Source organism: Macrotis lagotis, chromosome 1, assembly GCF_037893015.1.
Source record: "Macrotis lagotis isolate mMagLag1 chromosome 1, bilby.v1.9.chrom.fasta, whole genome shotgun sequence".
NCBI lineage: Eukaryota > Metazoa > Chordata > Mammalia > Peramelemorphia > Peramelidae > Macrotis > Macrotis lagotis.
Genome location: NC_133658.1, coordinates 275,903,893 through 275,916,332, shown reverse-complemented (window position 1 = coordinate 275,916,332; position 12,440 = coordinate 275,903,893). Strand labels below are relative to the sequence as shown.

The window sequence follows — 12,440 nt, the reverse complement described above, 5'->3', positions numbered from 1 at the left end:
TAGTAGTTTCAGTGGTGTCTCACTCTATGTGATCCCTTTGGGGCTTTCTTTGTAAAGATGCCTTTTCCATCTTAAACTCATTTTACAGATGAAGAAATTAAGGCGAACAGGGTTAAGTGACTTGTCTAGGGTCACACAGTGTCTTAGGCTAGATTTAAACTCAGGTCTTCCTGACTTCCAGATCTGACACTCTCCATTGCATCACTTAGTTGCCTTTTAAAAAATGTAGCCTAGTGGAAATGCTGTTCTTGCCTGATATGTGAGGGTAACATGTTGGTAATACTTATGATATTTTCTCCTTTGCCACAGAGTTTTCCCTATTCTATTCCCCATTTTCCCCCATTCTATCCACTAAGCCACCTACATACTTAATAGTAGGCACTTACTAAATAAAATATTTGTTGGTTGATTAAGGCCTGGGGATCTACCTGTACCACTTAAATTCTTTTTTTTGGAAACAACTGAATCTAGCCAAATGTTCCACAGACATTGGCCAGTCAAATTAACTATTGTCAAAAGACAATATTTATCCATCTTCCAAAAGTTCCCCTAAATTCTCATCCTTATATTTCTTCAAGTGGTGGTACCATGTGTACCCAAGGTTTGACCAAATAAATCATTTTTTTTCTGTCCACAGTCCTCATTGAGTTAGTTTCATCCAACTCCATCCACCATTATCTCTTGATATTGTGCTGATATAAAGAAGGCAAGTATTATTGCCATTTTACAGATGAGGAAATTGAGTCTTAGGGAGCTTAACTGATTTTCTTATATCACACAGTTCACAAATATTGGAACTACAACTCAAACTAAAGTCTTCTCAGCAAGTAGCTTGGGAATCATTGATTCCATCTAAGCTAACATGTTTCTGATCAAAATGAAATAGCCCAGCTCCAGCAAATCCTGTTTCTCCAAGGAGAAAAATGTAAATGGCCAGACTTCAAGGGTCAGCATTTCAATCCCCACTGCATTTTCTCCCTGCCCCCTCCATAATTCAGCTTCTCTGAGGTTATGATTCCAACAGATAACTGTAAAGAACACATGGCATACTTCTAAATGTACATTGTACATCTGGGAAACCTCTGGGTGTTTGATAACTGTGAAGCTATGCTTGAGCAAGTTAGGTGAGATGGTGACCTCATCCATCTGTTAGGGAAGGCAGTTAGGGTAGGGAAGGAGGAACAGAAGAAAGGGACAGGAAGGTTCAGGAAATTGATTGAGGAGCCCCTGCTCTCATTCAGAAGCAGTTTAAGTATCAAGAAAAAAAAGGAAAAGGTATAGCATTTTTTTCATCATCAGCTTCCAGTTCACAATTAGCAAAAGCCCCATGGTCTGCTACCCCCTGAACCATTCCATGGGCAGCCCTGCAGTTTTTTCTAAATAATGAAGGGGGGCAGTGAACCCTACCCAGAGTCTACCGAGAGCTCTTTCAAGACTTTTGCTACTGGAGGCTTAGTGAACTGGACCAGATGGGGAGAAGGAGCAGCAGAATTTGGAGGCCTTGGGAGGCTGAGGGGAGACTGGTCCTGTCTGTATCCTTCTCTTGAAATCTCAGCTCCATAAGTCTAAATGACTCCTTGGACTGAGCAGCCTGCCCACCTGAAGGGTGGCTGGCCTGGGGACACAAGTGTCTGACCAGCATCTCTCTTAGCCTAGCAAGGGGACACCACATGGACTAGAGCAGTTCAATGCAATGAGCAATAAGAAGTAGCAGTAATAGCAGCACTAGCAGCAGGCCAAGACAGCTCAAAACAGCCCTTCCTGAAGGTCTAAAGCCCCCAAAGCAGGCGGGTGGACAGACAGGCGGACAGGCAGACAGGCAGACAGGCAAGTATTTTCTCCTTTTAGAGTAAGGGATATCCCTCAGCTTTCCCTCTGGGCTTGGCCCAGGCCAATAGGCCTTTGGAGAGATGAGTTTTGGCTGAGGCCTCTATGGAAGAAGAGAGGGAAAGCAAGGGTGTCAACACAGGCCAGAGGAGATTCAAGTTGAGCGCAAACATACTTGAGGTCAGCAGAGTGTGCAGCCATGAGGTTTCTGAGGCTCTTGTCAGCAAGAGGACAACCAGAAAGGCTGAAAGAGAAGAGATGGAATATCTGGGTAAGGCCAAAAAAAAGGGGGGATGGGGCAGGAGGGGAGAGTTGAGGGAAAAGAAGTACCAAACCATCCACACGTAAAATAGGCTTAAGATCAGAACCTGAAATCAGAAAGTAACGCACCTGCGATGGGAGGCATAGTTTCCAGTAATGTGTCCGCTGCCATCACAGCCTGGGGTGGGACAGCTGAACAAAGAAATAGAAAGTGTCAGTCTCCAAGAGAAATAGGTTTGTACAGAGATGAGTCCTCCTGTAAAGTATCAAGAAACCCTCCCTCCACTGCGGGTCTAAAGCAGCTGGGAACAGAAATGAGGGTAATCTAAACCTAATCAAGTCTTCTAGGAGCAATTTCTTATTTGGGAGTTTTTATTTCCACCAATAACTCACATTTATGAAACACATTAAGGTTTGTAATGTGCTTTACATACATTATTTCATTTGACCCTTATAATGTCCATGTGAGATAGAAAAAATGCAGATATTATAAATGAGGGAATGGATTCTCCTCTAGAGATTAAATGACTTGTCCTAGGTTGGACAACTAAAGAAATCCTTTTCACATTGCAGGGGTTAGGGGTGTGGTGCCCATGATCTGGAAATTCTGTGCAAAAATCTTTGGCCCTCCCTTTGTAATAAAGAAGTCTAGTTTATTATGGTATTAAAAATAAAATATGTTGATAATGTGCATTTTATTTTTTTTTGTTTCTAAACTTTTTCCATATCATCTGCTGGTTTTTCATATATAATCTGTGGCTTCTGCAAAACTTCCCCAAAACTTCCATTTCATTTCTTATGCTGACCAGTGATATAGTCATGATGAGGAATGGATAACTGTAGAGTCAAAGCTGGCGTTTGAATCTAAATTGTTTCTGACTCTAAGATCAGGATTCTTTCTACTTCCCTTATCATCTCCCTTCTAAATTGTATTTTCTTTAGTGCAAATTTTTTCTTCCCTAAAGGAAGGATCATTTAGATCAGCATATGAAGGAAAAAAATTCCCCCCAAAAATTCAAGCTTCAATATCCCAAATCCTGGGGAATGAACTTCAGACCCTGGATGCTCAGGCTAAGTTTGTTTCTTTGGAATGGTTTTGTGTGTGTCCAGAGAGGCAACTCCTTTGTCCCTTGCCATAATGATGAGCAAAGCAAACTTGTACACCCATTCTCTATCCCCCCAACATAGCCTGAATCCAAGGCCTTCACTAGGGCCCTGAAGGAGTGACTTAGGCTGTAGCACAGGCAAACCTCATATAGTAGGTTCCGATGGGAATAGCCCAGGTTTTAATTCTGAAGCCTATACTAGAATGAGGACAATCTAATCACTCTGTCAGCCAGACAAAGTCATATTTTAATCACCAAGAGGGGCACTGAGATGCAGATAATCTGAAAGTCATTCCAAATACATTTGGTCTTATGAATATATCCCACCTCTTTAGAAAGGATTTACTTTCCTAATTATGGCCTTCTTGAGTTAATACTGAATAAATTTGCATTCACTGAGCATACACCAACTGTGGGAATGGAGGGGGAAGGGAAGCATGCTGGGATTAAAAATGGGATGATTTAGAGTGTGGATAATTCAAGTGTAGAAAATTGAGAATTAAATGTACCCACACTTAAATTTGGAGTTCAGCATTTTCCTGTGTTTCTCAGGGCTCAGAAACTTGTTCAGCTTTACCCAGAAAGAAAGGAGCAAGAGACTCCCATATCCTTTTCAGGTAGCCAGAATCCCCAAGGGTCAGCCATACAAATTAATTTCCTTCATGTTATGTTTCTCATTCTAAATGACAACGTTCTGCCTGCTAGATTCTGTGCTACTATATGGGACTTAGAGTATTGAGAAAAAAACAAACAAATCCCAAAACGAGCCAAAAAAACAGATTAAGTGATAAATAGTAAGAAAATGGAAAACAGCCAGTCTTTCTCCCTCCCCTCATCTTTCCCATTTCCTTCAGGATAGCCTGGGACCAGGGGACCATGATTAACATTCAAAGTGGCCATTGGCCTAGAAGAATTGCTTCCTAGCTTTGTCTAAATTCAGGCATATTTAGGACCAAAATACAGAGTGCCAGCAACCAGTTATGTGAACTACCAAAAAACCAATCTAAGAAATTGCTCTTAATAAGGCAGTAGATCTTGAAACTAGATTAATTCAATTTTGTTAAACAAAATGGGAATAGCCCACTCATGACATGTGCCCATTGAAATGGTGTGGAAGGAGGCCCCAATGAACTGGAACTCTCAGACAATGGCAATTCTTTTCCCAAACATGAGCTCCAGCTAGCTAGGGAGGGAGACTTACGTGAGCAGCTCTTTCTTAATGTCCTTGGAGAGGAACTTCAGCTTAAAGTTGGTTAAGGTAACTTCCCCTGGATACTTCCGCTCTTCAAAGTTCTCCTCTGACACTTCCTGGTCATCTGCTTCAGAGGAAGCAAAAGAATTTGCTGCTGGCTCTGACTGCAAAAAACCAGCAGGGAGAGTTTTTACTGACCAGCTGGGGATTCACCAGCGGTATTGCTGGCAAGGAGTGGCTGAAGGCAACCTCCAGAGAGCAGCCCGCCAGGTCCAGGGATCTGGCTTGAAGAGCCTGCATAGGACAGTTTTCTATTGTTTCCTCTGCTCTCCTAAAAGTGAGGCTTTCAGAGTCTTATTGCCTGAAAAAAGAAAGGAAGAAGGCACCATCTCTTCCAGCCAGAGCTCTCAGGGGTAAGAAATAAGGAATTGGATCTCTCTCTGGGGCTGGCGGATGGAGGCACATTTTCTAGCCATTGCTTCAGAGCAGAAAATGCCAGATGTTGACCCCAAGCATTTAAATCCCAATGTGAGAAGCCATTTAGGCCAAGTGAGAATTTAACAGCTGACATCTGTTTAACACTTTATGACCATTAAAGGTTCTCAAATACATTATTATTAGGGGAGTAGTTTGGTATAGTGGTATAGTATACAATACTTCTGTAGTTAATGGATTTAGGTTCAAATAAATTTGGTGCCAGATCTATGATCCATTAATCTCATTTAACCCTTACAACAACTTTCTGAATATTGAAGTCCAATGTTTAAAGACTGATACAAATTTTTTGAAAAATTTCTGAGAAAATGTAATACTTGGACCTGGAAGAAGTGAAGACTAACCAAATGGTAACTTTGCTTTCCACATACATTTTGAGAAAGAAGGTCAAATTAAAAGAATTTGTTATGTAAAACATCATTATGTAAAAAAATAAAAAAAATGATTAAATACATATTAATCCTACTTGATAATTGAAGAAACAGAGACTTGTCTAAATAAGTGACCCAGCTAAGACATTTAAACTCAGGTTTTCTGGTGTCAAGGTCCTATGTGCTTTACAGTGCTCCTGAAACATGGGAATATCTCTATGGACCAACCAATATTGTGCAAAGTACAATCCATATTAGTGGGAATAGGAGAGAAAATGGTACAATGAAAAAAGCACTGGTATTGGGGATCAAAAGATGTGGGCTCAAATTTGTTTTTTTTCACTGACTGGGTATGTGATCCTAGGCAAATTACCTAACCTCTCCAGTCTCAGTTTTCTCATCTGTAAAATAGGAATAAGGATGTGCACATAAGGTTGCTGTAAGGATCAAATGAGATAAAGTATTATATAAACACAAGCTATTGTAGACATAAGCTATCATATTGATAAGTTATTTTTATTCATACCACAGATGTTACATCTTCCCAGTCCCTAGATTCATATCTTGGGTGTCTTAACTTCTCATTCTCTTATCCTTCCATATCCATCCAAAGTTCTGAATAACATTATTATCTTCATAATATCTCTCAAATATGCACCTTTATCTCCTCTAGGAGACAGTTTGATTTCTGTCAAATCCCAGCTAACATCTCATATTCTACAAAAACCTTTTTTTTCCAATTCTCTCTCCTAGTCTCTTCTCTTTGAGATTACCTCTAATTTATCCTTATTTTGGGGGTACACTTGTTTTCATGTTATCAACCACATTAGACTTGAGATCCTTCAGAGCAGGAAGTATTTTTTAAAATTGTTTTTATTTATTTACTTGCTTGCCTTTTTAAAAATATTCCCAGTGCTTGGCATATAATAGACACTTAATAAGTGGTTTCTTGTTGATTGATGTATTTTATATAGCATAATCATGAGGACCCAGTGACTGCACCTACCCTTAGATTCAGATATTTGCAGCCTTGAATCAAGGAAGGGCTACCTCTAGCCAGCACCCTCTTTGGCTGCCATTCTCTTGAGATAAGAGGACCACTCTTTGCTATGAAGCATAAGTATAGGACTCTCTACTGAGTCTTACATACTCATTTTCTTTTCCATTTTCTACCCAGAAGCAAATTTTCCTTCATCCATTTTTTTTTTATTTCCCAGAATGCCTTACTATAGTCTGGCACAGACCCATTAGGGCCAATGGCTCTGTCAATCAGTAAATGAATATTCTTTATGTACCTACTGTGGACCAAGCACTGCTTAATGCTGGGATACAAAAAAGGGCAAAAGACTGCTACCAGAGAGCTTTCAGTCTAATGGCTCTGCATAGTCATCGGCCCTCCACTGGGTCATTTCACTTCATCCCTGGAAGCTTTTTTTTTTCTTTCTCCAGACTAGTTTGACCAAAGACAACATGTGGCTATGGCAACCACTCCAATGTGCATAAAAAGATGTGCTCAAGGGAGTCTTTTGTAGCACATATTGTGACTGAGACTGAAATAGGATGCAGGGATCAGATTATCCCCCACTGTCTGACTGTGGTCAATATTTAAAGAATCCATCAGCTCCCAGGAGGACCAATTATGTACTAATGAACCTGCATTAGCATTCAGAGACCTAGAAACCAATTCTTTCTTTCCTCATAGAACATGAAGAAAACCCATTGTTTAAAGTTTGCAAAGCACTTAACATACATAAGCCCTTTTGATCTTCTTAACATCCTTGTGAATTAGAAAAAAGTAAAATTTTATTACAGGTGGAGAAATGGAGTTCATTTCAGAGGTTGTGACATATTCATAATCAGACAGTGCCAGAGCTAGAGTTTAAACTCAGATTGTTCCTGATTGGAGGTTCAGGCTAGCCTTTTGACCCTGGGCAAGTCATTTAACTTTTATTTGCCTCAGTTTCCTAAACTGTAAAATAGGAAATAGGAATAATAATAATAGCATCTATCTTACACAGTTGTGAGGATCAATGAAATAATATTTGTAACAAAAACCAAAATTTTGTCCATAGTAGGCCATAAAATAAATATGATATATGATATAATTTGATATTGTAAATTCTTATGTCCTTCCTTTTGATTATTCTGTGTTGTCTCCTGGGTTAGAGGGACAATAGGTTACAAGGAAAGAGAGTCAGATTTACACCTTAGAATTCAATGGCAATTTTTCTGGGCTTAGTATTCTTCATCAAGGTTGTTGCTGCTTAGGAAGCTTTGTGCTCAATTGAATTCCCAGTGTTTGGAAATCTGATTCAGGACAGATTATGTTGATCCATGATGCCAGTTATTTTTCTTGTTCCCACAGATCTAGGTTGATCATTGTTTATGCCAGGAGAGTGGTGAAGATGATAAATTTATTTGCTGTGACTGGTACATTAGAACCAAAAGGGGAGCAAGAAAAATGTTGTCTCGGGAACCTAAGCACTAGTTTTCAGGTCAGTAGAGTGTCCACAATAGAAGGGATATTTGGGAAACCACATGTTGCTCATTGTATACTATTATATAGTCAGAATCCACCCATTTAGAAAACCATTTTTGAAACTTTATTTTTTTCAGTTCTGGAATTCTAACCCATTCCACTCTGTTTGAGAAAGTTTTTTATTTTGTTTTGGGTTTTTTGTTTTTGTTTTTTCTTTAGTTTTTGCAAGGCAATGGGGTTAAGTGACTTGCCGAAGGTCACATAGCTAGGTAATTATTATGTGTCTGAGGCTGGATTTGAACCCAGGTCCTCCTGACTCCGGGGCTAGTACTCTACCCACTGTGCCACATAGCTGCCCCTTGAGGAAGTTTTGGCTATGGATTAAAAGAGGATTATCACCACTGACTTGATTTAGAACACTGGGAAAATTCAAGGATAGCTTATGGTGTGGATAGAAAAGCTGAAACAAAATAAAACAAAAACAATTCTCTCTGACTAATGACCTTGGCAGTCAACCCAAGATCCAGTTAGAAAAACAAAGAATAGGGCTTCAAGATAATGGTTTGGCCTTCATGGGCCTGGACCCAGACTTGACTCACATTTAGCAGAACTAAATAAAAACCATGGGGACATAAAACCATCACTTGGAAAAAGTCTTTTCAGATGTAATCAGTAAGAAACCCAAATGCTGGTCTCAGAAAGAAAGAGGGCTACTTGAGTCTATTTCTTTCTTCCACCACAAGGAAGGCTAACCAAATCAAAACCGAACAAGTACATGTTTTGATCACCCACCTCTTCAGGTTCTTCTTCTCGCTGACGGCTGGGTTTGGTATAGTCAATGGGGCCATCCCATTCATCCTGCCGTGAGGTCTGACTGGACTGGGGTGAGGTCATGGTGCTGCTAGTGGCACTGGTGCTGTTTTGGCGTTGGGAAACATCTGGGGATTTGACACTGGGACTGCTGCTGCAGCTGCTGCTGCTTGGGAAGGCATTCTCCCGTTTGCGATGTTTGTTCATGCTTAAGTCCAGAGTCCCATTTTCATCCACCTCAATGTCCATAGACTGAAATTTGAAAGATGAAATCTTTCCTTAGTCATGCTGCCAACTATCCCAAGGTCATCTTCTATGGCAAATTAGATAAAAATGAATTATGTACACTAGATGACATTAGTAAAATGTCCCCCTTCTGAGACGATAATGGAAGTTAATTCCATAATCTAAAGAAGGCAACATTTCAGAAGGAAATCTACTGATTTATCAACCTTTGAGAGACTCATGGGGATTTGTTATTTAATTTTCATGGTCCAAACAGATACCAAGATAAATCCACATGGCCCCTGACCTTTAAAAGCAATGTAGGAAAATGGAAAGGATTTGGAGTCAGTGGACCTATATTTGAATTCTGCCTCTGTTCCTTAAAACCTATGTGACCATAGACAGCTCAGTTAATTTTTCTGAGCCTCTCTTTTCTAATCTGTAAATTGAAGGAGTTTAGATGAAGACTTTAAATCTATTATTTGATGATACTATTCAATTCAATTTAATAAATATTTATTAAGTGTTTACTGTGTTCTAGGAATAGTGCTAAGTACTGGGGATACAAATATCAAAAAAAAAAGTCAATCCTTGCCCTCAAGAAGCTTATAATCTAATGAGGGAAAACAATATACAAAAGGAAACTGAAATGAAGCAGGGGAAGGTCCCTCCAGAGCATGATGTCAGAGAAGTCTTAAAGCAGTACAACTAGGTAGGGAATGAATAGGTATAAATCTGACATGAAATACAATATGCTATAGGGAAAGCTACTGTGATGGTAGCCATTAGGAAGAGAAGATAAAGATTCATCTGGAGTATATTCATTAACTTTCAGCTCTGCAAGGTCCATTGATTTAGCAGGGAGAATAAAGGGTTTGGGGAGTCTCAAACCAGACAGTACCATCCTACCCCTCCTCAAATGATTCTTTTTTTCTGTATTAAGACCTGTAAGATTATCCAGAGTTTATCTCAATGGCCCATTCCACAAAGTTGGCATCTGTACCTTTAAAACTAGAAATGAAAAGTCATTTCTTCAATGAGTGACTCCCCTAACCTCCAGCTTCACCCATCTTTCAGAAAGGTACATTGAGCATCTGGACAGATGGCCTTATGAAATCCTAACCATTACCTCTTGTATGTTTACCCCTAAATCCCCCTGAACTAACCTTGCTGGGAAGATCTTGCTGCTTCGTGCTGAGATTTTCTGGCATTTCCCAGCATCGGGTGGAGAGATTTAAGATGGCAGTGGCAGCCATGTGCGCAGCCTCGGCATCATGGGAGTAGTCGAAGCCTGCGGAAGAAGATGACGTGCTCTTCACATAACTACCGGAGGGGCTGTGCCTGGGGGAAGAGGCCTTTGGAAAAGGTTTGGCTGCAAAAAGGGAACAACATGGGCTGACACACAACTTAATAAAGAGACAGTGGCTATTCATAAATTTGGACATTAGGTGGAGGCATAACTGGCACTTATATGAACCTAGGTCTTAGGGATGCTCAGGAATCCTGAGAATGAGACATGCAAGAGAACCTACCTATTACACCATTTTCAACTCTCTTCCCACCTCCCTAACCTCAAGTCATCCTTTTCAAGAGTCTAGTAACTCACTTAAATATATATATATATATATGTATGTATGTATATATATATGTATATATATTACATATGCATATAATATATATATATATACATATCTGGAGCTATTTCTTATAAAGCAAATGCAAAACTGTTACCATATGGATAGCACTTAAATATTTGAACATGTCAATTGAGAAAACCTTTATAAGCAAAAACTTCTAGATAGACTCTCATTGTATTCAGATATTTAATTTTTAATTTTTTGGCATTCTAAGCAACAGTCATTATCTCATTAGTTTTACATTATAGTTAGAGGAAAAGCATATTATATGAAAAATTCAGACCCCAAATGATGATACTTTGTTAGTAATTACACTACAGTCATGAAATTGCTTTTAGATGAACTATTAGTCAAATAAAATATTTCTTAGTAGTCAAGTTATTTCTTTTACATGCCCAATAAGCCCGAAAGCCTAGAACACAGCAGGGCTCATGTGTTTTTACTCTGAATTCTATTTCACCTCACTTTGAACCACTCTGATTTATCTTATGGGAAGTTAAGTGTATGTATCTGGGAAGACTACACGCTAAAATGATGATTCCTAGAAAATACATTCTCTCCATGAAAGGTAGTGATGGACATCATCTTAAGATGATATTTTGATAAACACACAAGAGCACTGGGTAGTTCATCCCTTTTTGTATTGTCCAGTCTAATCCCTGTTTAGGGGTTCAGAGGACAACCTGACAACATTCAAGAGGGTAAAATGCCCATTTCAATTTCACACTGTACACTCAGAGATGTTTTCCATTTCATAAGTATTTCTAGCACTAATGGACTTGCAATCAGCAAATTAGTAAAATAAGTGATGAGAAAAGATAGAAGGGATTATCTTAGTGGGTTTGTGGGAATTATTTTTGTCAGTACAATTACCCTGAAAATTCTTTGCTAATATTGCAAATAACACAATCTATTCAGCAAGAGAGTCACTTGTGCAGAGAAACAAATTACTTTCCCATCAGCGCTAACCCAGGATGGCAGTGGCAGTTGTGTGCACTGGCCTCCATCCAATTCCATTGTCTGATCCTTTACAGATTTAGCCCAGGAATAAAGGGAGCCTCCATCATGGGGAGCCAACTGGGATGCTTTTAAGCATGAGCACTTTTTAGAGAGCAGCTGTGTCAGGATTAAACAGGACTCTGAATTCTGGATTAGTCAGAAAGAGAAAGCTCTCTTGGGGCTAACAACATCTTCTACAAACTGTTTTCTTAAATCTTTAAACACACACACACACACACACACACACACACACACACACACACACACACACCCCCATATATGAGCATGGGTTTTATTTTTGTAGAAAGCTTTCAAAGATGGATGGGACATGTCCATGTAAAGGTTAGTGGGCTTATTAAAGTCTTAAAGGTTAAATGTTGTGACAACCTTGGTTGTGTAGAGTGCAGGGTTAGGTACAGGTAATGATGATGATGGGAGCAAGGCAGGAAAATATAAACACTCGACCTAGGCATTTTTTTTTGATGACCGAGGGAGTGACTTCATATTTCCCAAGAATCTGAGTCAGTTCAGCCTGAGGAATTCAGTAGACTTGAACTGAAAACCTTCCATTTGAGTTGATTGGGGGTTAAGTTTATTCTATATTAGGTGTGGTTTTAAATGTAAAACATATCTGAAGATGAACTTCTGAATCAATATGTCCCAGGGACCCTCTCACTCCCTTCTTGGCCCTACCAATCCTGTATTTTTGAATAATCTATTATCCCTAGATGTGGAAATTAAAGAAAAATCAGAAGGAATTATGTAAAAGTAGTCTCAATCCCTTTCCAACTTACATTTAAAGGCTTTAGGTGAGGTTTCGCTAGTCTGAATCTTTGGGGCAAGCATGCGTTTGCCAAAAACCTGAGCATCAAAACTTGCATAATCGAAGGTGACCTTGGAGTATTTCTCCAGCTCCTTAGCCAGGTTGGCCCTGGGTGTGGCTGGTACCATGTTGGGTCTGTAGCTCCCATACTGAGGAATCTCCAGTTGCTTGACGAAACACATTGGCCTAGAGGGTGGGTGACAAAACAGATAGAT

The 12,440-nt window shown here is 39.5% G+C and overlaps 1 protein-coding gene across 1 annotated transcript in view; it reads right to left on the bottom strand.

The window, feature by feature from the left end:
* MYT1 (myelin transcription factor 1) overlaps positions 1-12,440 on the bottom strand; it is a 191,303-nt gene that overhangs the window by 40,609 nt on the left and 138,254 nt on the right. The window contains 6 exon segments of the mRNA XM_074210533.1: positions 2,003-2,071; positions 2,218-2,280; positions 4,396-4,550; positions 8,524-8,793; positions 9,933-10,138; positions 12,197-12,411. Coding sequence (XP_074066634.1) covers positions 2,003-2,071; positions 2,218-2,280; positions 4,396-4,550; positions 8,524-8,793; positions 9,933-10,138; positions 12,197-12,411 — 978 coding nt within the window.